Genomic DNA, 26,778 nt, shown 5'->3' with positions numbered 1-26,778 from the left:
CCATTAGCAATGGCTGAAGGACTTTGAGGTATGTGCTGGTAGGTGGTGGTACCATGAAAGATGTCTGTGCATGGATTCTTTTAATGTGAAGGAACCATTGCACACCAGTTTCCCCACAGATTCTTGATAAGATCTTAATCCAATAGCAATGAGACCAAGACAACTGGAGATACTGCTGCACTGTAGCCTATATTCACCTTTACAGTCATTGAGGATATTTTTGTCGACCTCTGCCTGATCTGCCATTAAAGATCTTACTCCCAAAAGATTGAGGGCTAAACAGGTTTATCATAATAACGGCCTGAACTTGCCATGTCACAGCACCACTGGAGGGCACGTGTGGCTTTTCAAAAGGGACAACATTGCCATCTGCTGTCTCCACCGCATTCTGGTGGTGCTGCTGCTTGGTCCACGACTGCTTATTTGTCAGAGCTACCTCTGCTTATTTCGCAGCTAACATTCACTGAAGGTTGTTGTTCCACAATCCACCACTTGTGGATGTGCTGGGTAGCAGTGCAGCTCGGCAACCAGCCAGTTATCACAACATACTTCAATATGCACATACACTGGCCCTTGACACTATAAGATTCAGGAGGGTCCAGATTCTGGTATAGACCGACACACCTAACCAACTCCCCAGAAAGAATACCACACATGTACAATTTAAGAACCACTCTAGTCTTTTACAACTGCCTTTCCCTGAGGGTATGTCTACATTTTGAGGTGGGAGGTGCAAAAAAAAAAAAAAAATTAACAGTGTAGCCAGGATAGTATGAATGGTGGCTTTTGATAGTGTCCAAGGATGTACCCAGAGGGTCCAGATGGGTTTGTACTCATACAAGTAGCTCGAGGAGAGCTAGCACGGATACATCTGAGTGAGCTGGGAATCACACTTCCTAGCTCAAATATAGGCATACCATTACTCACAGAATACACTTAACCATCATTAAAGCATTAAAAACTGCTTATGCTCCATTTCACTGTTGACAATACCCTTTGTAATAAAAGTCCTATGCCCTGCTACTGACGTAATCTACACAGTCTGCATGGAAATGATGCCTACTGCATCCTGAAGAGACAAATGCACCTCTTCTCTTTCATCACATGCATCAGAGGGTGCAAAACAGCGATCTCCTCATATCACAGTCTCAGCTCTGTCACACACCTCAAAGTAATCCACAGATCTCTCAAACACCTCAGAGCTAAATATTGCCTTCATAATTCAGTACAGCTACACCTGACGTTGATCCCATTCACTTTACCTTTAGTGCATGCAGATGATAATTGCTTAGACTGTTATATTCCCAGCTCACTACTGACAATACTTTTTTCTAATACCCCTCCGTCCCCCCGTGCATATTGTATCCTGAATGTATACATGGAGCTCTTATCTGTGCTAACGCACTGGAGGATGCAAAACAGATTTCATCATATAATCATAGCTCTGTCACCTCAAGGTAATCCACCCATGTATCACAAACACGCCTTTACCATGCGGGTCCAACTGCTGCCTCCCCCATTTAGTGTAGGCATACCTAACACACCCCCTGCACTTGGAGTGTATCCAAATAATTCCCTTTGTTTACTGCAAGCTTCAGAGGAGCAGGTGGAAGGTGATGTGAGCAACCTTCCTTCCCCTCCCTTTTTGTCCTTTAATAGTGTTAAGTGGAATCCTGTGGGTGAGAGTGAGTGGGTTGTAAAAGGAGATGAAGAGCTTATAAATTTCAACAACTGTGTGGTTGGCAAAGTAAAGGTATGTGTGTTAGTGGGGCATACTAGGGCATAACTGAAAGAGGGGAGTGTTAACTTTGTATTTCCTAGTTTTCGGAAGTTTGGGTTTTGCTCAACTCACTGTTCTGCAAGAGGACAACACCACCAAGCAACCTTAACTCTTCATTAACTTAGTTTTTTTGGTCATTGAATGTGGAGATGTATTTTAGAACTGGGCAAGTCACTATTTATTCCAGATCTTACCAATAATAATCTTGCTTTCTTCAGTGGGACTAGTTGGGTGAGTAAGGGTTGCAAGTTCAGGCCCTAGCATATTGTCTGTTCTATACACTGACAATAACTTGCCTAATAGAAGCTGTAAACTCCATATCAGTAGTCTGGATTTCAATGCATAAGTGCTAGTAGAATGTTTCAGTGTGTCCGGAAGTGCATAGATCTACAAACCCCCACCTCACATGATGACAAGAAGGGCATTTTTGCAATTGACTCATCTTTGTGCTGAAATTTTGCTACTTCAGCATTTTTATGTGTTACTCATACAGGCACTGATCCTGCAAATACTGTACTTAAGCACCTGCTTAACTTCATGCCCTATGACTATTTCCATGGAACTGCTCACAGTGTGTGTAGTTAATATGTCTGTAAATCTTTGCAGAATCAAGGCCATAGTGTGAAGAAGCCCACCTATGCTGCTCTGCCAAATCCAGATGTTTATTTTTAAAACTAAATTACTTTTCATAAAGAAGTGGGAAATTCTGCATTCAGAAAGTTCCTCTTGTAATTTGAAATACAACTGTTTGTTTGGTTCTTATTCAACAAGCATTCAAAGACAGGGTCAACCAATAAAACATCCTTATGATTCCGAGTCCACAAAACTACAAATCTGAAAACAGATAGGTCCCAGACACCATCTAAGCATCCCCCCGAATTTAAAGTATTTCCTGATGCTAGCATCAAGTCTCTGTTTATTTTCTGGTTTTAAAATGTATTTTAGGATAACCAAATATTACTATTGAAAAGTTGAATTCAAACATTGATATCTAGCAGCAGAGGGCAGTCTAATACTGTTTAATGCAATAGTTTTTGGCTTTCTGAATAATTGTTGCTCCAAAAAAACTGGGTCTATAAAGGGCAATCAGTAAACCATGCATAGCATCTTCAAGAAGTGAAAAGCTAGATTTTTTTTCAAATTAGTGGAATTATAGAAGAAAATGTCTTTAAAAGAATAGATCTCTCCCTACCCATTTGCGGGAATAATACAGTTTCTACTTTAGACAAAAAAGACTTCATTAGAAGAAACATCTAGATTGCTTTAAAAGGGCTGATACACTTAAGCAATCTGAATTTTTCTGTTCCAGTGAGGGTTTGACAACGTTTTTTATTAAATAATAGTGGTAACTGTACAAACTCTTCCTGAATGAAACAGTTGCTTAACTTTTAGCTTAATTTAGTGTAAGTACAGTAGTTGCTTACAGGTTATAAAGCTGGTCCCTAATTTGAGTATCTGGTAATTTTATAGAATAAATTATTTGTATTCTGATAAGACCCTGCAGTATATTAGATATTGGACATGTGCACATGAAGGCAAAGTCCCTGCACTTAAAAAAGTTACTAGAAATTAGTTATCAGGAGGCTGATAATGTTTGGATTGTCACCAGCCACTTGATCAAGATAGCTGACTTTGTCTGACTTTCTGTCCTGAGTTGAGGAATATCCTTCTTCAGAAAACAAGCTTTTCTTTATTTTAGTAAAAATTACAATTTCTAATACCTGTTACCGTGAATAGATACATTATTTCTTAACAGTATGTTAGTGTTCAGTTCTTTTAAACATGTAATTATTATTCAACAGAATTATTTTCAAGTGTCATTCTTCTGTAAAGCAAAAGGGAAGTATTTTTCACAAGCTTATTACACTTTGTACATAAGAATTATCTATCCCAAACTGGGATTTAACAGTTTATTATCATAAATCACTGGATTATATTTAACTAATGCTGATCATTTCAGGAAAGGTGATTGCAGTTATAAACTAGTAACATTAAACACTCTCCCAGATTAACATAACTTTCTGCTGTTACCCCAAGGTGATCAAATGCTCAGTTGCTCTCTCTCCAAAATAATCTGCACTCATTTTAAAAATGATCCTTGTTAGTTGGAAAATTTAAAGTGAAACAGGATTTTCTTTCAGAAGTATTCATAAGGATTTATAATTTTTTCACTCCTCTTTTCTGCAGCCTCTTACAAAGGCTGGTCTTTATATAATCTCAAAGCAATAAGTGTTGATTTATAAATTAAACCGTTTTGCTTAGGTGTCTAATACAAAACATCAGCACTATACTATTTGTGCTTGTTCCCCCAGGCTTCTCAAACCAGACCGATCTATAAATGGCTGCTGATAGCAGTATTCACAGTTCTTCTCAAAATGTCTCTTGGATGATCTCCAGCATGTCCTGATTTATCCCAGTTTCTCTTCATTGTGCTTAGGGGACACCTCCCAGTACTCTACATCCACTGCAGCCTTTTTGCAGATAGCATCTAATTGTACTTTCTGGACTCGTATTGCATTTTGCCCTGGAGCTCCTTTCACAGAACTATATGTTGTCAAATAGTATTTATTGAATTTGAGTTGAAAGTTCAGTTTAATAGTTTATGGCAATCTGGGGATTACATGGAACACTTCCTTGGAAAAACTTTAGACTTAAGTGGTCAGATGTCACACTTGCCTTTCTCCCTGAGATTCTTCTGTCTTATGGAGCTTGCCTGCCTTAGAGTTTAGCCATGCTATGAAGTTGATTACTGTAAACTGGCTTCCAATTCCACTGAGCCGCACACTGCTTTCCCTCCAGTCCCCGAGTTTTGTGTGTGTTTAGCAACTATTCCTGTTGGTCAGATCAAATTCCCTTGCTATGTTCTTAGCTGTCTTCAGCAGGGTTTTTTTGGTGCACTTTACATCACTCTTAAAGAATCAGTTGTGGGCTTGTCTGTTTTGTTACAATTAATTTCAGTTCATCATTCATTAAATCCAGCTGAGACCATCATATGGATTCTGAAAGTTCACACAGTGGAAAGTACATCCCATGATCGCATCTTATGAGATTTTCAGCAGAGTGATTGCTACTAGCAGAATGCTCAAATGCCAAGTTATATACTGAATTACTTGCAAATATTTGACTTGTGTATGGTAAGAACTGTCTTATCCTGTGTGCCTTCAGAAATCATTGCATTGTTCTTTTTCAAGTTTTAATTCACTCTTTCAGCAGTGTCAGGATTTCAATGATTTCATTTGTTACCAACAAGTTTTTATTTGAAATTTTGAAATTTACAAATTGTGTGGTTGTTTTCCTTGGTGAATCTGTATTAATTTTGGCCATTCTAAAGTGTTTGAGCTTTCAGTCTCTTTAGTTCACGTTACTCCACAAGTCCCATAAACTTATTAGTCCACAATAAAATTTTTCAGCTCTCTGTTTAAGACACTGTTAGTGTAATGTCCCAAAATATTTTCAGTCAACACAATGGCATAGTTCTGCCTTCACAAGCAGTGTTTCCACTAATAGCTTCAACTATATCCTTGGCTGTCTTTTTTCCCTTTGACATCTGGAAACCTTTTAGGGTATGTCTACACTGCAATTAAAAACCCACTGCTGACCTGTGCCAGCTGACTTGGGCTTGCGGGGCTCAGGCTAAGGGTCTGTTTAATTGAGGTATAGTCCTTTGGGCTTGGGCTGGAGCTGGCTCTAGGAACCTGCAGGGTGGGAGGTGAGCTGAAGAAGAGCTCTGAGTAAGCTCAAAAGCTTCTCTCTCTTACCTACAGAAGTTGGTCCAATAAAAGATATCCTGGGACCAACACCGCTCCAACAACACTGCATATTATATATGGAAAAAGTTGATGGCACTCATTAACACCTTCCAACATAACACCCTTTAATATCTCATTTCTGCCCATCCTCCCAATAAATATTAACCCTGAATGATTTATCTCCCAGACATAAAAAAATAATAATGGTGGGTTGAGGAGGTAAAGAGGGAGAATGGGGAGACCCTGAAATGGGGGAAGGGGGGAAATGTGAACATAAACAGAGCCACTTGCATGTGGCAGAAGTGAGATGGGGGGTACACAGCCCCTTGGATGAAGGAGAGGTGAGGGGGTATAGGGAGTTCTTGAAATAGAGGGGATTGAGAAGGTGGCACAAAGGGAGCTGGTGGGGGTGGATTGGAGGAATGCAAGGAGCCTGTGGTATGTTCATTGAGCTCAGCCTACAGAAAGTGTTTAAGGTTTGTTTGTAAGGTATTTGATAACTCTGGTGATAGGCATCCTGGAATGGATACATTAGAATAGAGGGTAAAGTTGTGTCTGTCAGGAGGCTTCATAGGCAATGTCTCTATACTACCACTTAGGTCGGCAAAACGTATGTCGCTCAGGGGTGAGAAAAAAACACACCCCTAAGCGATATAAGTTTCGCCTGCATAAGTGCTGGTGTGGACAGCACTATGTCAGCGGGAGACGCTCTCCTGCCAGCATAGCTATGGTCGCTCGTTGAGGCAGTTTTATTATGTCGACAGGAGAGTTCTACAATGAGCGGCTACAATGAACAATCTTACAGTGGCACAGCTGTAGCGATGCAGCTGCAAGTTTGCTAGTGTAGACATGGCTTTAGTGTTGGTTAGCGGACAGATGGAGACGAGTTTAGTTACACAACAATCATAATTATCCTGACAGTTTGGTCTCCCATTTGGGGTACGTTAGACTCTTGCTTTTCACTGTGACCTGAGGGCTTGTTTTCACTGCATTGTTAGCTCGAGTTATAATTCTATTCCTGTCCACACACAAAAATCTCTAGCTCAAGTTAGTGATGCTTTAAACTCAAGCTAGCTGACCTGTCAGTAATGAAGTGGGGATGCTAATCTAACATCTGAGAATTTAATAAAGTAGAACCTCAATATTTACAAACACCAGTCTTATGAATGATCTGTTATAGGAATCATATTTCCCATTTGAGGGAAGGGGGGGACACACAACAAAAGTGAAGTCTGAAGAACAAGTCAACATCCCTTCACATTCTGATACCTTCAGTGCATTGGGAATCACTTCGCAGTCATTTGAAGGACAAGAAGAAAGTGATGCAGTGCATCAGACTGCAATTATTTATGTGCTGTTCCTACTGTAACTAAGATGTTTCATTTTTAAAAACTCAATCCCTAAGTAGTTCATAAAATAGGGGTTTTATTGTAACAATGTCAGTTGAGTGTTTTGCAATGTGATCACTCACTTGAGCTAGGCTGGTGGGATCGGTGCATTAGTGGCTATTTGCCCCACTTCTGCCAACCGCCATGTCTGTGTGCTGCAGAGTGAGTGTGCCAACAAGACACAGCGCTTCTCACTCCACAGTTTGCACACACTGCAGCGGGGGCAGCAGGAGCAGGCACACAGACACTCTGACATTCCACTTCTGGCACTGCATTAAACCCCATGGGCAGGAGGCAGCAGCAGTAGCACTAACTCAGGTTCGGAGAAAAGGGTCAAGTTGGGTTCAAAAATGACTTGATCCTCGTTGTGTCCGGTCGGGTGGGCTCAGATCCAGTTTGGGTCCAAGTCAGGCCTAGTCTTATGAACAACAGCGACGTAAAAGAGAGAGTCTGTCACATTTGGTATGTGACCTTGTGGTAGAGCACTTGCTCTGTGTGGCACTGCAGCACCTTTGCCTCAGTCTGCCCAAGGGAGTCTTCAGCACACTTTTGTGATGGATATGGGCTAGCTGTCTGGCTAAGTCACTGAGAATTCAAACCCTTCTAGAATAACTGCCTCCCCAAGTCCAACATAAACACAGACTAAAGGAATTTTCATCCCTGCTTGGCTCAGCTTTCAACCCCTTTCTTTCAGGCCTTAATGGCCCCAACAGGTCCTGGTAACAAATCAAACTAACAGTCTGTGTCATGCCTCCCCTCCCCGCCCCTCCCCTCAAGGAGACTCTGGCAGACAAGTCTTCAGATGGCTCTTGGCCCATCCATGTTTCTTACACAACATGGGAACTGCTAGTCTCTTTTTTTTTTTTTCCCGGTCAGTCCCAAACTGAGCTGGTTCTTTCCTATTAACTACTCCCTGCAAGCCTGACAGCTCTTGCAGGTGAAGTGGGCTGAGCTGATTGAGCCCACAGCAGCTTGTTAACCCTTCCTGGACTGAATGGGATTTGTATAACCTATCAGGCTCCTAAATGACTAGGCAAACTATAGGGTTTTTTCAGCCCCTTTTCTGTATATTTTGAGCTACACAGGAGTTCTATCAGACTGCATTTCAGAAATCTACCTACCATTAATACATGGATAACATTGAAAAGTGCCATGCCTCAGTTATTTCTCTTACCTTAGATTGGGTGCCTTGGTTCTTTCCATCACTCCTACTACTTTGTAATGCCTGAATTAGCTTTTTTGAGGTCTGTACTGCATGTCTGATGAAAAATCTAATTCTTGTGAAATTCTTTTTTTTTTTTTGTCAGTTCCTTCTGAACCTTTCCATATGCTTGCCTCTCGTTTCTTTTTCTAGTTCCTCACCAGTCTTTATTCATCTCCAAAGCACTTCTGGTGCTAGATGTTTGCAGTAATTTGTGTTCAGTTAACATAAGAAAAGGCATACTGGGTCAGACCAATCATCCATCTAATCTAGTATCCTGTCTTCCAACAGTGGCCAATGAGCTCTCCTGCCGGCAAAATAAAACCATCCCCAAAGAGCAACAGTAACGCATTTCCTACTGACAAAGTGCTGTCCATACCAGCGCTTTTCATCAGTAAAACTTTTGTTGGTCAAGGGTATGTTTTTTTTCACACCCCTAACTGACAAAAGTTTTACCAACAAAAGTGCAGTGTACACATAGCCTTGCTTACCCAGTTTGTTCCTTGGGTATTAAGGTCTGTGCCATACTCTTTGCAGCAAGACAGATTATTTCTTATTTGTATTAGGATAGTGTCTAAAGTCCCAATCAAGGCATCCCATTAGTACAAACACATCATGAATACAGACCCTGCCCTGAAAATTTTGCAGTCTAAATTAAAGTTCATGCTCCTGTGTTCTAAAAGTTCAGCTTTACTGCAGTTTTGCTAAATAACATTGTGCTTTAGTAAATCTGTCTCTTTCTCCAAAATAGTAAAACTGAGTGTATTTATCAGTCCTAAAATATCTTTCAGGCATTGTTCCCTCTTCTGTTGTCCTGACTGCTTTCCAAGTGATGTCAAGGGTCTTCCTGACATGGGCTGTAACACACAGTGTAAAGGAGGTAAGTTTAAGCTACAGGAGAGAGAATGAAAGGGTAATGAGAAGGTGCTATAAAGAAGCATCAGTCACTTTTCTTTAATTTTAAATATGTTCTTCTCTACCGCCCCACATCTGAATGGTTTATATGAGAGCTCTATACACCACAAAAAATATATTTGACTACAGTTTACATGGTATTTACATGTTACACGTTGGTATTTTCTTTGATCACTTCTCTGTCTTCCCATGCTTAGTTTAAGGGAGTCTTACATTTTTGACACAATAATTCCACTGGTATTCAGAATATTTAGGCAAATGAAATGATGGGAAAGGCTTAATTTCTGGTATTTCACTTTACTTGTGGTGGCCCTCTATATAGAGGTGATAATCAGAATGAAATAACTTGCTTCTGTTCCAAATACTATTGGATCTCATTGGTCAGAAGCATCCCAATTCTGGCCCACAACCATGACCACCATCTTGGACTTTAGGTTTTTTTGATAGCTGAATCTAAGCTCTTTCACTTCCAAAATTACCATTACACCACTGGTCTGGAGTTTGATGGGGGCTAGGAGGGGTGTAATATTAAGTTTTCTAGTTATCCAATGGTAGATTCTTCTGGAAAATTCCTGTAAATAGGTGATGATTCTAGAAGAGCCAGTGAGGGATTGTCACTATGTCTTCAATTGCGATTCCCCCTTTAAATTTGTAATTTCCATTTACTAAACTTACTGTCCTAAACCCAAGAACCCACTTTTTCAGTATATCGTTTTGAACTGGGCAATGCCAAACCATTGTTACCTGAATCTTGCTACTATATCGTATCCCTTTCTACTGTGTGTCTGATCCTGCTTTCATTAAATGTAATAGTAAAATTAACTTTTGTTTTGAGTTGGAATAGGATTAAGAATTGTAGGTGTCTTTGCATTAAGTTTGCAATGTTTTCCTGAACGATATTTCTAATATTCTGTTCTTTTTACTGAGGATGGAATATTTTTCAGATAATTTGTTACATTTAAGAATCATAGAATATCAGGGTTGGAAGGGACCTCAGGAGGTCATCTAATCCAACGCCCTGCTCAAAGCAGGACCAATCCCTAATTTTTGCCCAGATCCCTCAATAGCCCCCTCAAGGATTGAACTCACAACCCTGGGTTTAGCAGGCCAATGCTCAAACCACTGAGCTATCCTTAAGAGAATATTCCCTTTATCATAATTAGTGTATATTACAGTAGGTCCCGAAAGTATGTACAAAACAAGTGGAGGAAAAGAATATGATATACAAGCAAGATGATCAAGATAGTGATTAGCACATATTTTATTGGAATCACAGTTTTGCAGATTTTCTAATAATCCTTTCCACTAGTTCATTTGATAAGCAAAATAATATTTTAACATTTTTCTTAATAAAATCCAAAACACCTATGTGAAAACATCTGCTCTTCCTCTGACAGATGTATCTGTGGGATGCAAGTATAGTAATGTTCCAGTCCCTGTTGACTCCAGCAAAAAAAGAGCACCAGAAATGGTTGCCAGATTTCAAACAAGCAAAATGGGATTCTAAGACTTTAATTAGGAGCAAAGAATTAATGTTTATATTTACATGTATCTTAAGATACGTCTACACACCACAAGTGAAAATATTATTGTTAGTTCTATAGTGCCATTGGGATGCATGGTGCCTTGTAAACAAGAATAATTATATAGAAATTATCCACATTGGAGAATTTCTTCATTATCTTGGCACTAAAATATTAAGGATTAGATTGCCTAGACTACTTTTTTAATATCCCCAAAGGTAGGGTGAGGATAGTGAAGATTCATATGGGATGCTGGCTTCAGGCATTGTAGTTAAACTACCCTGAGACAGTGACTAAAAGAAAGTGGTAGCAGGTCAGGTGAGGAGATGACCTATGGACACCAGATCCCAGATAGACATGGTGCTGTAATGTCTGGTATTTAGTGTCATGAGTGTTCATGCATCCGATGAAGTGAGCTGTAGCTCACAAAAGCTTATGCTCAAATACATTTGTTAGTCTCTAAGGTGCCACAAGTACTCCTTTTCTTTTTATGAGTGTTCTGCTTTTTCTAAAGGGCTGTCTGCACAAGTGATCTCCTTGATGAAGTCCAGGATTAAATTTACGCACCTTTATGGATTTTGTAAGACATAATATGTATGTGCATGATGAGGTTTTTTAAATAAACTTCAATTTTGCTGTTGCACTTCTTGAGTTAGAAGCATTTAATATCCTCCTTTCCAGAATGCTTGCAGATATGATAGATTCTTCGAAAGAAGAAACATCAGTACTACATTCTTCCTCTGTACATTGACCATCTAGAAACTTATTCTGATATGATCTGAAGCATGAATCTTGCTGTTAACACGTTTGTGCTTCTCATGATTTTGTTGGGTTGGTGCTATCATGTTTATAGATATATTAACTTATAGCTGCATGATAGACTTCTGTTAAGCTTTGTATGATGATGTATGGCGAGCTGGGGAGAGATTAGCTTATTTTCTTTGGGTCAGATAGGACTGGCAGTTGTTAGCTTTATAGAGAAAGTCCAGCATGTGGTGCAATATCTGCTCTCCAACAGTTATTTGTGAAGTTTCATTACATCCTGAGTTGAGTCTGCTTGGCCTCTGTTGTTTGGTGTGTGCCAATATTGTGGTTCCAAAGAAAAAAGGGAAAGAGAGTGGTTAAAGCAAAACACTGGTCAAAAAAAAGTGTAAGGATAATAATGGGGAGCCTTCCAGTTCCATGTCATATATTTGAATCTATGTAGAGCCGTAGAACCATGCTATCATGTGATGGCTTGTTGGTTGCCCATTTGAAATGCAACTTGATGATTTTTCTCCAGTTCCAGTGGAAAGGTGTTCATATCAGTATTGGCACCCTTATTAGCGATCTCATCAGAAAGGTCAGGAATTGATGACATGAAGACCAATATATATTTTATTTTTGGAGGTGGTCTTTCCAGAACAGAATAGAATTCTATTGGATCCTTGCAATCTCTGTCTGTGTTTTATAGTGTCTTGGGTGGGTAAGTGGAAGATATCAGGTTCTGAGTCTGTGAACTTGACATCTTTCACCAGCAATCAAGTATACTAAAAATTACTTGAAAAGAAAGACTGCCAATTGAATAGGTTAATATCCTATTTATTATATTATTATCATTGGGACTGCAAGAGCTTTTATCAGGGCTGATAAAATAAGAAAAAGCCCACACTAAAAAGATAAAACTCTCAATGACAAAACACTGTAGGCCTGTAGACCGTTATTTACATTGATGTAATAATACTTGCACTGACATAAAACTGGAGTAACAGAAACACTGGAGCAACTCATGTATCAGGCCCTGTATATCTATTTGGAACCCCACATTTTCTTTGTAAAGATAATAAAACAGGATTGGAAATTACCCTTATAATTAACATTTGTATAATGTTTCCTTTCTAAACACCCACCCATTTTCAATCCTCTATCACTTCCCAAAATATTCACATTGTGGACTGAAATTTTCCAGAAAGGCTTTCTGCTCAAAGATTATTCTTGGTTTTTAAACTTTGAGCAAAACAATTCAGCCATTTTGAGTATGAGAGAACCTTTTTACACATCATAAAAATCAAAAAGCATGAAGAACTCCCTTTTTCTTCTTCGCCCCCAACCTTAGGACATCTTTCATGCGTATGCATGAGGGAAAACAATTAAGGTTGGATAAATGACCTTATTTTGTCATATTTCTTGGATTCTGAACGTTAACTTTACATCCCAGCATAGTCTTTTTTTTGTTTTGACTAATATAAAGATTGTCTCCTACTTGTAATTGTGCGGGTAAGTTAAAATAAATCCAAGACCTTTATTGGTAATAAATCAATTTGAAATAGCTTTCAACAGCAATTTATATCTGTGGTCTGAACAGCTTAGTTAAGAAGCTTGTTAAATCATCAGTCATATTAAGAGTATGTAATATACTTTGAACAAATATCTAGGACTGCATTCCAAGGCCTACAGGAAGAAACAGGTATTTTAAAAATTAAAATTAAAAAGAGGAGTATTAATGAGTGCAAATGATTTTTGAGGATGGCAATAGGCTGCTGGGTTTGTAAAGTCTTGCTGTCCCTTTTTTGTGCTCCCCTGGATTATTTCCTTTTAAGGAAAGTAGAGGGGATGATACTTTTGTGGAATTAACCGTAGCTGTGTCTAATCGAATAAGACTCTTGAGAGCTTGTTTAGTAAATCAGGCCCTTGAGGTTTGGTAATGTGCCTTTTGGACAAATTCAAATGTCTAATTCAGTTAAAGTGTCCAAAAACGCAGAACGAGGAGTTCTAGCCATGATAAATAGATTTCCAGTATATCTGTCAGTAAGTAACTGATACCTAATTCTTTGTGGTGATATAAAGAACTATCTTAGCCAAAAACGATGAAGAAAATGAATACTCAATCTGTGGCTTTGCTGCAAAGAAAAGACTGTTGGTTGAGAACAGTTTTAAAACAGTTCAGGCATGCCTTCTGCTGAACTGGCTTTTAGCATTCTTTGACCAACAGGTGTGGACTCTGGTTTGAACACAGTTCTAAGACATCATCCACATTGGTTGGTAAAATGGCCTTAGCAATGATTGGTAGAGCAGGGTTTCATGTTTCCATATACAGCTGTTCTTGGTGTAGACTGGGAATGAGAGGACTATGACTTCAGAAATCAAAGGCAACAGAAAAGTTATACCATAGAATTAGATCAGAGCTATCTAGGTTCTTTTCCCCCACTTATGTCAGTATATTTAATCACCCACTCCTAGTACCAGTTTCTTGGCACTCTTCCCCCATACTCCCACCATTTTATGCTCCTCAAGTGATAATTTATGTCCCACATCCACAGTAATCCACTCCTCCTCCTTGATTCAAGGGACAGAGATCAGAACAGCATGTGAATGTTAACTTTCATCAGGGTACATCCTTTTCCCAACACTAAATAAATAGGCAGATTTGAACTCACCAAATGCTGCTCCTGATTTGACCAGAAGGGGCAGCTATGGAATGCTTTGAAACTGCCTGTCCCTGGAAATAGGAGTAGTCTGAAATACTATTACAAGCAACATGATCATGAATAATAGCAAAAATGTTTTCTAGAGTTGTTGTTTTTTCTTATGTAATGCCATCTGTGTTTGCAGTCTGAGTGTAATAAAATAACATCTTCTTTTATGTGTTGTCCCATGAGCTTTTGACAAGCGAACATATGATCAGCCCTATAATACGAGCAAACATTTCCCCTATGCCCATATATTTTCTTGTTCCTCTTTTTGTGTGTGTGCATGTACTTTACCCAGGGTGAATTGTGTGTGTACCACCCACACCTACTGACTTCCTTTTCCTCTTTTAAGAGTTGGAGAAAAAAGGAATATATGCACGTACCAGTTGGTGAGCTGTTTTGCTTTTGTTGTTCTACAGTCCAGTGAAATTGTGCTCACGGTGTTCACTAATAGCAGAGAAAATTCATGACATTTTTCTCCTGGAAGAAAACTGTACATAAAAATGTTTGCTGAAATTAGCTATGTATTAGAGCTTTCTCCCTTTGTAATGCAGTTTTGTGGCCACATAAGCTGCCCCATTATTGCTGTCCCTTTTTGAATTTGTGCTTCCAATCTAAGCTTTCTTTTAAAAAAAAAACTTATTGTTGTGAAAATACATTTCAAAATGTGAACTGAGTGAAATTGATGCAGTGATGTCTTTCTGAAACAGTATATCTTAGAAGAGCAAAATGGCCCATTCTTCTTGTATATTTCAGTGTATTTACAGTTAAACCTAACGATGCTTTAAATATCAATGTTAACAATTTCACTGCTCCTAATTTTAGCAGAAATTACACTGGACGTAGTAGCAGAAATTGGGACAAGGTGCAGTGAGGCAGATAGTTGTCAAGTTTACTGAGGTAGCTAATGAATCCTCTCCCCCACACACACAGACACACAAAGGTTGGGGGCGGGAGGGAAAAGGAGATAAATCTTTTTTTGCAGTGCCAAAAGTTTCAGCTTCCTCATTAATGCACAAAACTAAAATAGAATCCCATGCCTTCCTGGGTGCCAAAAGCTCTATTTTCTCAGATGAGGCTATCAACCTCCAATTTCCCGCCTGACAACTTCAGTGATGCAGTTAATGCTTTTTATTACATTACGTGCATCATGCTGAAAACGAAATATTTAGGGCAGTGTAAATCTATTTATAAGGCTCCCATCACCATAGTGTCTGAGCACCTCACCATTTTTAATGTATTTATCTTCACAACACACATGTGAGATAGGGAAGTATTATTGTCCCCATTGTATAGATGGGGAACTGAGGCACGGAGAGGCTAAGTGATTTGCCCAGTCAATAGACTATCCTCCCTCTCCTAACTGAACCTAAGAGACCCTCCCCCCGAGGTTGGGGAGGTGATAAGGGATGGGTACAAGCCTGGGGATTCAGGCAGTGCAAAATTATTCCATGGGGCTTTTGCACATCATTTAGGCCTAATGTGTTGCATAGGATGGTGGGGCCATCAGTGTAGCTCATAGTGATAAGAGGTAGGTTTCCATACTTTTAAATTATATTTTCTATTTTTCTTCAGAATTTTTCACTATTGGGAGAGTATTTAGAGTTAACAAGGAAAACTATTACTAAAGCACCATGTTGCTCTTCAAGTGAATCTTTGAATCAAATCAAGTGAATCAAATCAAGTGAATTTGTTAGTCTCTAAGGTGCCACAAGTACTCCTTTTCGTTTTGCGAATACAGACTAACACGGCTGCTACTCTGAAACAAGTGAATCTTTGGAACTCACTTTCTTAAATAAAAGCAATAAAACAAGGTGTAAGGGTGGATTATTTTGAGAACTATTTCTTGTCATGTGAGTAGTTAACAATTTATAATTTCTGAAGTTGTTGTACTGTATCTTTTCTTCCTCTCTTTAATAGGTACAGAATGAAGATAGTGTCCTCTTATTTGTTGTTGCCTGGACGATCACTGAAATTATCCGTTACTCCTTTTATACATTTAGCTTATTAAACCACCTCCCTTACCTCATCAAATGGGCCAGGTAAGATGCATAAAAGGAAGGTTGACCTTTGCTGATATTTTACTGACTTGACAGGAAAGTTTATATAACCACACAGAAAATTAGTCTAATGAGCATGGAAAATAATTGTCGTACACATTTTTGATTATTAGCTGACAGTAACCACCTCATAGCCACAAGCGGATATGTCTCCATGTCCAGCTGTTGCTCCCCTCAGGCAATTTGTGTGCTTAAAATCTGTTAAATAGAAGTTGACATTAATGATCTTTAATTTCTCCCAATTGGAGACTTCATATCCAAAGTGATTATGAAAGAAATAAAAATTCTTGTTATACACTTAGTTTGATTTTTTTTTTTTTTTTTTTTTTTTGGTGACCAGTGATACAAGTGTCAGATATTATATTTGCTTTTTTCCATAATCAGTGGTCTATAGTGAATTGATGTACTAATTTTCTACACTAGCTCAGAAGAACAATAAGAAAGAGGGTTGTAATCCAACAGATCAGACTGATTACTTTGCAGTGACAATCAAATGTGGACTTTTTGGGTTGCTCAGCAGTGCATAGTGAATATGAATACCAATGTTAAGATTCTAGCTAAATGGGAGCATGGAAATTTAAGAACACTGTTAACTCAAAATCTAGCAATAAAAAATAATTTTTTGAGGTACTATGCTTGCTTCTGAGTCCTCCTGCCAAATTATATAGTTTTAAAGTAATTTTCTTTTTGTATGGGTCTTTCACACAGTAGTGAGGAAAGAACATAAAGAAATCTCAGTCAGCCTGTTACAAGTTTCTCTGTTATTCTTTAATAAACTAATTTTGGTAGCTGAACATCAGTGATATAATAAATGTGTCAAATGTCTTTATCTTACAACAGGCTCCTATGTTATCTATGCTACAAGTATCTCTATTTTAAAGGAACATGACAATTTAAAAGAAAAGGAGTACTTGTGGCACCTTAGAGACTAACAAATTTATTTGAGCATAAGCTTCCGTGAGCTACAGCTCACTTCATCGGATGAATGCAGTGGAAAATACAGTGGGGAGATTTTATATACACAGAGAACATGAAACGATGGGTGTTACCATACACACTGTAACGAGAGCTCATCTTACCCGATCACTCTCGTTACAGTGTGTATGGTAACACCCATCGTTTCATGTTCTCTGTGTATATAAAATCTCCCCACTGTATTTTCCACTGCATTCATCCGATGAAGTGAGCTGTAGCTCACGGAAGCTTATGCTCAAATAAATTTGTTAGTCTCTAAGGTGCCACAAGTACTCCTTTTCTTTTTGCAGATACAGACTAACACGGCTGCTACTCTGAAATATGACAATTTAAAAATCACACTTCTGTCTGAAAATGTTTATTTACTATTGTTATATGTTACCCCCTTTTATAAGATGACTGTAACTGAAAGAGAGGGAAGAAAAAATTTATAGCACTCTGTGTTTTTGTCAGTTTCACTGTTTCCCAGTTTTAGACAGTTTCCTTTGTTTGTAAAGATATTTTATATATAGCAATAAGGCAAAATGTCTTTGTAAAAGGCAGATGTGATGGAAAATGCTCCAGTTGGCAGTGGCTCAGGGACAGGTGTTGTACCTGAAACTACTTTTAACTCTTTTATAGACAAGATTTCAAGCAGATATGGACTCTTAAGCAAGTTAACTATCAATAGCAGGTGGTTCAGAAATGTGAATTACAATTTTACAGGGTTATACTCAAATATAATTTGCAGCTTATCAAAGGCACTTCTGCATTCAGTCAAATTTGGTCGTTGGTCTGAATATTTTACCTTGGCGATAGTGTGCTCTAATCAAATACCAATTAGTACTGAAATAACAAGGCAAATATTAAATTTGTTTGTGGTGATTGAAAAGTGGAGTAACCATAACATAATTTAACAAATAATTTCACTTATAAGAGTTTTGGACTGATTTTTTTTTATGCCTTTCCCTAAATGTTTTGTTCTAGGTACACACTGTTCATAGTACTGTATCCAATGGGAGTCTCAGGCGAATTACTCACAATATATGCTGCTTTGCCCTTCGTCAGACAGGCTGGCTTGTATTCCATTAGTTTACCTAACAAATACAATTTTTCCTTTGATTACTATACATTCCTGATCCTGGTTATGATCTCTTATATTCCAAGTAAGTACACCATTGTGTTAGGGTTTTATGTGAAAACAGTATATGCAAAGCTAACTGAGAAACGGAGTGATTAAACTGTATGCATAGCTAGCTAGCTTTACGGGTAGCAACATACTTTTCTGAAAGTTTCTTAAAGAAAAGAGATCAGACAAAAGTAGAACTACAGCAGTCAGCATTTACCAATGTGCACCACGTAGTGGTAATGGAGAAACTAGTTTTTTTTATCCATACTTGAAATATAAAATAATTGTTGTATTTTTTGGCAAATGTTGACTTTTTAAATGATTTTTCTCTCTGCTGCTCTCTTTCATTTATGGGACTTACTTGTTCTGAACATTTAGTCTATAGTTATAAAAAACAATTTTATTTATTTATTTTTTGGTTATCTCTTCATGACTTTTCCAGTAGTTAAGTAGATGAGTGGCAGATTTGCTATCCTCACAAAAACTGCAGAGCAGTGCACTTTTGCTCAAACAAAAATAGTCTTTGTGGGGAACACTGTTTTTGTACTCATCAGGGATGCTTCTTTAGCTATCCTGAGGGGGAGAGGCAGTCTGAATCATAATTTAGAAAGATATAATGTAGGTCTTGTTTTTCTTTGGTATGTGGTGTTTTAAAGTAAAAGACCTGTAACCAATACAATTATACATTGAGTCTAAAATTCAAAAGAATGTAATAATAATGCTATTGGTGTCTATTTAGCTATTTCTACAGCTGTTTTTTCTCTGAACTTTTTATTATCTATGTAGCCTTCTAGTCTATGCAGAATGATGCATCGTATCCTAAGTAAGATTTAAACTTGAGCAGTGTTGAATTCTACAATCAGCGCTTATAATCTTCTAAGTAAGGCTTCTTATGAATCTTGATGTCACAAAAGTCATAAACTTTTCCATCTGCTATGAAAACTGCATTTCATTCATTTGTGTCCAAGAATAATATATTTGGCATAGCTCCAAAGAGGCAGAGTAACTTTGGATTTATTTACATAAAAAGAAGGAAAGTCTCACTTTTTCACTTCCATCCATCCACTGGAATAGTTGGATTGTAGTTGGTGGAACCAAGTGGGGTGGTGGAAACTGAGCCTTCAAAACAATTTATCTAGATCTCACCCTTAAAATAGCTCAGTTTTGGGGCAGCACTTGCCCCTTCCAATAATATGTTCTGTTTTCAGTGTAGATTCATCAGTGTATTCAGATATGTACAGAATTTTTGAACTAATAATCCAACAATGCGAATAGTTTTTTTGATCACCCTGGTAGATAAGCATCAAAACATTCATGACATATGTCTGCTATTGTTCAACTTGTACTAGGTGTCTTCTTGCATAAACTTGTAGCCTCTGGTATTTTGGAAGCACATGAGAATTAAGATTCAGTTGTCAAATCAGTTTATTCAGTTCATTCTTTCTGACCCAACTTCACAAGTCTGCTGTCCCTCCACAAAAGCCCCACACTTTATGGAAGTCTGTCTAAGACTGAAGAAAATAAACGTAGGACCTATGTTTTCCTGACCCTAAACTCCCACTGAAAACTTCGGAAATACTGGGGTTACAATGACAGAAAAATTTTGAAAACTTCTCATTGAAAGTAATACAATTAATTTTCCTTATAATTGCAACTCCACTTCATGAAAACCTTTAGTTTTGAAATGAAGGTCCTGTCAAATTAGCTTCAGACCAAAATAATTCTCTCATGAAAATCTTGATTGCTCATAATGGATCCTATGCATGACAGACTTCCTGCATTTGTTCAAGTTTCATTGGAATAATTATGCAACAATGTGTTTCTTACTAAGTAATGTATCCCTCAACACTAGTTTCCCTGGAGTGCAGGAGTATAATCTGGAATTCAGTCAGGTGGGAGACAAACTAAAGGGGGATGGGGGAGAGGATTGTGAGAAACAAAGTGAAAGAAGTTGGAGCAGAGAGTGCTGATTTATAAACAACCACCTTGAAACCTTTTTTAGCGCACAATTTAAATAGCCATGGGCTGATCTGTTTTGCATAACAAGATCTTGGAATACACAGTTGACATAATCTAGGCTGACACTAACCTTAACGGGCTCCTATGGTTCACTAGGATGAACTGATCTTGAGCTCATGTTTAGAACTAGTATTCAGGCTTGTTAGCTGTTCATATCATATGTGCATGATTTCAATCTCACATTTTGTTCCCCCATTCTGCAAATACTATAATTTATTGTATAAATACAATCTTACTCCACTCTCTGACCCTCCTTCAGGATCAAAGAAACTGTACCCAATTCATTGTCTTTCTGAGATCTATTTCTCTCCTCCTCCCCCCTCCCTCCCCCCCCCCTCGGAGCCTTTTCTTCCTATTCTGTGTGTGCAGTTCAGGAACCTTTTCACCCTATGTGTGTGTTCAGCTCCTAGTTAGATACATAGTCTGGCAAACTCACTCTGATGCCAGTGTTCTGCTGCGTAATCTTGACTGTTCCTGCATACCTTGGAGTGAAGATCTACATTGAGGCATGCAGAAAAAGAGTGTAGTAGTTTGTCTTTGAAATAAAAAAGATCATACTGGCAAAAACTGATGCATGGTACTTGAAGTCTGTAGGGACAATAGTGTGCATCATCCACTGCCTCTCTATTTTTCTCTATGATTTTTGATGAGAATGTGGAAAAGCCATTTATTTTCAAAGAGAGGGGGTTGACCTTGAATGTATGACTGTAAGTGTGTCATGTTCAAACACAAACCTGATTTCATACTTTTATTTACATAAGTCTATTCTCTTTTCAGTCTTTCCTCAGTTGTATTTCCACATGCTACATCAGAGGAGAAAGGTACTTTCCTATACTGAAGAACACAAGAAATCTGAATAATTCCAGCTCTTTTTCAGAACTTTTCACACACCAAAATGCTGCAGACTTTCAGTAACCCAGCACATTTATATAAAATAAACCAGGAGTATAAAAATTAAATAGGACGTTTAAAAAAAATGTAGAAAGAATAACTAATGTGATGATTTTCTTGAAATTTCACCATGTAAAACACTAGAATATCATTTTCAGCATGCATTGCTATGAGAAATTTGTGGCTTTGACTTTTTAGCCTTTTATGTTTCTTTAATTTATATGCTAACAAGACTTCAATTTATCACTTGACACCTGAAAGTTACAAAATGAGTGATAAAGTTGAACCCACTAAGTGCAGTGCTTGAATTGGGATTATATTATTATTGTCATTGCTTTTTAAAAGCGCTTGACTACATGCCAGAAATTGTATGTATTGCTGTAGAGGCAAACTATATTCTCTGGAATGCTCTAAGATTTTGGCTGGGACTCCAGTAACCAGGCAGATTGTTTAAATCTAGCAAGAGAATTTCCTAACTTGAAAGGCAAGTGGGAGGGAGAGCAGGGAAGCAATTATTGAAACTGAAGGGAAATGTGATTCTCAAGGAATTTAAAAAGTACGGTGTCCTACCAGCATATGTTATCTAAAGATTTAACTGTTTATTACCTCAAGCTCTGTTCCAGTATTGTTCCTACAGAGCTGTAATATTGCTCTGAAATATTAAAACTGCCTTGAGTACAGCAGCCTCAGATCACTTTTTTGAAATACATAGGGGGGAAAAGTGTAATTTTAACTTTTCTGAAATAATTGGGTAAAGCAATGTCATCAGTCATGGACCTGTACAGAGTGACACCAAGACATGTCACTCGGTTGCTCAGTGTTTTCGTCCCTTTATGGCTTTAAATTATCCCCATAACTTGTAACTGTTGTCCACTAGCTCATTTAACCTCTTTCGTTAACACACTTGTAAACAGAGAAGATTCAAATACATTTCTGACTTTCAACTTTAAGAATAAATGTACACAATCACAGTCTAAATATGTTCTATACAGAGCCTTTTTCCAAATTGTGTTTTGCCGCTTGAACTTAAAGATGAATAGGCAACAATTTCAGTGATACTGTTAAATCTAATTTTAATGATGCTAGTAAGCTAAACATTTTTTTTTAAATGTAGTCATTCATAGAGGGGCAGTATTTCCATGAACAGATTTATAGTTACATTTGTTTTAGGTTTTTCTGAAGAAGAAAAAATCTAAATCTTTTCATTACTACTTTTTATTTTTGTTGGCAATACTGTTTCTTGTTCCATTGAAAAAGTACAGCTGAATTTTATCAGTGCTCAAAATGGTAAAGAGCTTTCGATATGTAAATAGCGAAACCTTATAATGCAGCAGAAATGATACCATGGCAACACTGGGGAGGGGAGAAAACCTAGAGATAATAGTACTGGTCTGTTTTAGAGAAATATAGCAGTGTGTTTGATTTACTGTATAAAATAATGTAAATATACATCTTTATTGACCAATAAATCTCTCCTCCTACCCCCTTCAGATTGGCTATCCAGGTTAATTATAGCCTGTGTTTTCAAATGGAGGAACGCAAATACATACATAGACACATAAATCACAATGGCCTGAGTTTCACAAGTTCTGAACACTCAGAGCTCCCATTTGAAATCAGTGGGAATTCTGGATGCTCAATTCCTTTGAAAACCAAGCCACTTCGATTTAGGTGACTAAATATGGAGTTAGGAGTCTAACTTTAGACTCCCATGTCTAAACATTTTGGCCTATGTGAATGATATATGAAATGGGATACGTTAGCTATATTGATGGGAAGGAGGCTTGTACAATAGTTTTAATTAGATGGCTTTGGGTTTGCTAAGAAGCAGAGAGATTGCCACAAATTTTTGAGAATGGGGAGAAGGCTCTGTATAATTACCTATTTAGTTAGATAAGTTTATATATTTTGGGATTTTATCACTTCTCTACCAATAACACAATACCGTATATAAAGGTAATTGACCACACATGTAAATTAACTCCTACATTTTTTTTAAAAAATGGAGCTAGCATTCGCAGATGTGAAAAATACATTGTTTTGGTTATAAGAAATCTTGTCATCAAACAAAAACCTATTCAAGAATTCAGTACTCCAGGTTTTCAACACGTAAAATGCATTCCTGCTGTACTTACTCAGACTAAACTCCTATTTTAGTTGATAGAAGTTCATCCTGAATAAGGACTGCAGAATCAGGCCCCAAGATATCTTTTTAGTAACTGGTTTCTTTGTTCATAATATTAATTTTCTTTTTATAAAATGAGAATGAACATACATTCTGTGAAGTGTGTATCTGTCACTGAAATTTAATTCATTTATGTGAACCTAATAGTGGAGAGTTTCATAGGTACTTTATTTAGTATAATCTAGAGAGTTCTTTTTCATAAACTGTTTACTTGACTCACATACTTTCTCCGTTCCACTGATATCATCAAACTGCTACAGCAGATATCTGCTTCTGCGTTGATGGTTTTCATGATGTGCATAATAGTTTGTAGACAGGTTACTAACTTGTGTCCTACCGTGCTTCTTTATCCAAGTTTGTCATTACTATGAATGGAAGAAACACCATGGTCCTTCCTAGTAGACAGTGTACACCTGGAGTTGTAGAAATTTTCATAGTATAATTTACAGTAAAATGCAAACTAAAGGTGCAGATAAATTGTAATTTTTCACAATGTGATGCTTCTATCAAAGATTTTTTTTATTTACCAGTGAAGATTGGCATTTGTGTGGACAACTCTGCAAAATCATTTTAAAGTAATCTTTCAAGATACAAATATTCATGAATATACATCAAATCAGGTATATGTTGGTGCATATTGATATAATGAAATTTGGATGAAAACTGTACGTTATATACAGTCGTTTTTGTATTTTTTGTATGTTGTGAAGAATAAAATTGTAATTTTATAAGTCTTTGATTTACTAAGATAATTATAAGTTAAATGTATTTTTTTGTATATGTAGGAACCAGATATTACATGGAGCTCTGAAATACTAAGCTTAGACTTTTTATGCATGTTTGGAAGATATTTCTACCAGATGTTAATGTAGTGAAACAGTTTGTTCACTAAATATTAATTTGTGTTGTTGCATTGTGTAATAAATGGATTCTGTGCTCTTTGCCTGGCTTTGAACTACTGACCAGTGATACTAATTGCTGTAATCCAAATAATAAAATTATGGATGAAATATGGAGTGTTGGTAGTATGTAAGGAAAAAAGCATAAATATATTTGAGTATGCAATAGCAGATGGTTAATCCTTAATAGTTATTGCTGTGTACTGTACACAATATATTTTTTCTTACAGTTTGTAGGAAAATTTTTGGATTCATAACTTTTTGCACTCAGAAGATGGTCTAAACTTAAAACGTAGTAATTAACATTTTATTTTTCAGTTTTTGGAAATGTCCATCACAATGTGTTGAGAACATGTACAGGTCTTTGAATAGAATAAGAGATTTTTTGCTTTTCAATTGCTATCTGTACTATCACAGATAAGTACAGCTATTCTTTTAGCACAAGTAATTATGATTATTCTAAATACAATGGAATGTTTTAACAAATGCAAGAGTATCTGGGAGTTCACTTACTAAATATACTGCAAAATGTTTGCTACCAAGGCAGCTTTCTGGATATTGTCTTAATGTTTTTAACACTTCCTGGGAGAAAGATTTTAAATAGCTGTGAAAATTAATGGAATCTAGCTAATATGTTGTAAGCCTCTAACAGGACCGGAGTAACAGTTGGAAAGTGAGTTATTCTGTTCTAGCCCTGTGTTTCGCATAGGAGTCCACAACTACTGTGATTTTTTTGTTTGCAAAAAGGATGAAATAAAGGACTGTTTTCATGCCCTGTAAAAGCACATGCCCCATGCATGACAGCTGTGACTTAGCACAACTAGTATGTAATTAAAAACTTCCTTTTCTAACTTTGCTATTGATGTACAGTGCTTAGGCTGAACTCTCCCCAGCTTTGTCTTAGCATAACTAATGGTCAATATTTTCAGTGTCCCCCTTCACATTTCTTTTACCAAATACAGAAAATATGGAGGCAATACTAGTTACCTAGGGTAAAATCTAAAAGCTTTTAAGTATGAGCACTCGGTTTACAGGGGAATTATTTAAAAAATAATATTTAAGTGACAGGTCATGGCAGTTGATGGCCTGAAGCTCAGGAAAAGCTTTGTGCTGGAGTAGGCATAAAATGAAAAGGTGTTGATTTCTACACAATTCCCTTTTATTTAGTATGGAGAGGGCATTTCTGGAGGGCCAGTTCTCTTTACCTTAGAGATGATTTTAGCAATCTGACTACCTGAATATTCCATTCAGCTTCCAATAGCTCTGAAATTCTACTCACCTAAATAGAATTTATTTATTTATTTATTTATTTGGACAAATGAGGAAGATCTTTTCTCAGTACGATAGTAGTGGGTGAGTAAGTAGATTTTCTGCCTGTGCTGGCAAAGTTTGTGACAGTTTTTCAAGGCTAGGTCATAATTAAGCAATAATTACTGGCAGGAAGGGTACCCCTGGCAGTTAAAGACTGGATGGTTAACTTCAGACTCATTTAGTTAGTCACTAATTTCCACATAATGCCCTACTCTAAGAATTTGATGGCTACTAAAGAGCCATTGAAAACAAAATATTAACCTTCTTATATATTGAAAAATTAAGTTGGAGTGCATGCTGTCAGAGCTGTGGTATTCTCTTCACAGTGTCAGTCTTGATGTACCAGTATACTCACCAACTGGAAAACAGAACTTCTCTCTCAACACTCCATTGGTTTATAATTTAAGTAACCTTGTCTTCATTTCTTTAAAACCCTCAGTTAAAATATGTATAAAGCCTTCCACTTGTAGGTCACCATTTCCAAGCCAAGACAATTCCAAAATGACACAATAGTTCAGCCTCTATTGTATATCATCATCTGGGTAGGTCTCATTTAATCATTTCACTGCCATTGCAGACGCCTTGAGCCCTAGTGCACCTCAGTGCCTGCTGTTCTCTGCCTATGCAACAAGTCTCCTGAGGACTGTAATACTGTGTCTAATTCTGGTTGTTGCTGTGGGGGTTGAGGAGAGGAAAGAGTAAGGGTGTTTAGTGGCCTGTGATATACAGAAAGTCAGAATAGATGATTTGCTGGCCTTAAACTCTGCCACTATGACATTAAATGTGTGCGCTCTCTTAGTCCAGTTCCTTGTTTACAAGCAATCCCAGCCACATGGTACTACTGGGGCTCCTTTATTGGAAGTCTCTGCAGGGGTTTCCTCATACAGATGCTGAACTGCACCTGTCCCTGTGTGATGGTCTCACCACTTCAGAGTTGAAAGCACCTAGCTATGATGGTTATGGATACGGTTGTACAGCTGCTATCTGTTGTGAGGACAGACTGAGTCAGGCACCTTTCATAAGCACTAAAATCACTAAGTATAAAAATACATTAAAAGATTAAGCTTGCAAAATCAAGCATCTGAAAAATAGGAAATGGCAGCATTAAGGTTGCCTTTACAACCTTAATTCAGCCCTCTTGTGTGAATGCATTATGATAAGATGATCTTGTGGTTAAAGCAGTTGAAAGTCACCTTGCAGAATTGAAAAAATTGAATTTTTAAACTGTGTCCCTTTACATTCAGTTCTATGTTGATAATATCCACTTAAAATCTAATCCTGCATTTCTTGTGGATTTAAAATGCCCAAGAATGCTTCATTTTGGG

General features: G+C 37.5%; 1 protein-coding gene across 3 annotated transcripts in view; it reads left to right on the top strand.

The window, feature by feature from the left end:
- Positions 1–23,095, top strand: part of HACD2 (3-hydroxyacyl-CoA dehydratase 2) — a 42,580-nt gene extending 19,485 nt beyond the window's left edge. For all 3 annotated transcript variants that reach the window (XM_037913168.2, XM_043524853.1, XM_043524852.1), the window contains 4 exons: positions 8,910–8,998; positions 15,926–16,047; positions 18,007–18,185; positions 20,945–23,095. In XM_037913168.2, coding sequence (XP_037769096.1) covers positions 8,910–8,998; positions 15,926–16,047; positions 18,007–18,185; positions 20,945–21,027 — 473 coding nt within the window. In that variant the 3' untranslated portion in view covers positions 21,028–23,095. The remainder of the gene's footprint in view (positions 1–8,909; positions 8,999–15,925; positions 16,048–18,006; positions 18,186–20,944) is intronic.
- The last annotated feature ends 3,683 nt before the right edge of the window (positions 23,096–26,778 follow it).

Source organism: Chelonia mydas, chromosome 11 (assembly GCF_015237465.2).
Source record: "Chelonia mydas isolate rCheMyd1 chromosome 11, rCheMyd1.pri.v2, whole genome shotgun sequence".
Taxonomy (NCBI): Eukaryota; Metazoa; Chordata; order Testudines; family Cheloniidae; genus Chelonia; species Chelonia mydas.
This window is presented reverse-complemented; position numbering and strand designations above follow the sequence as displayed.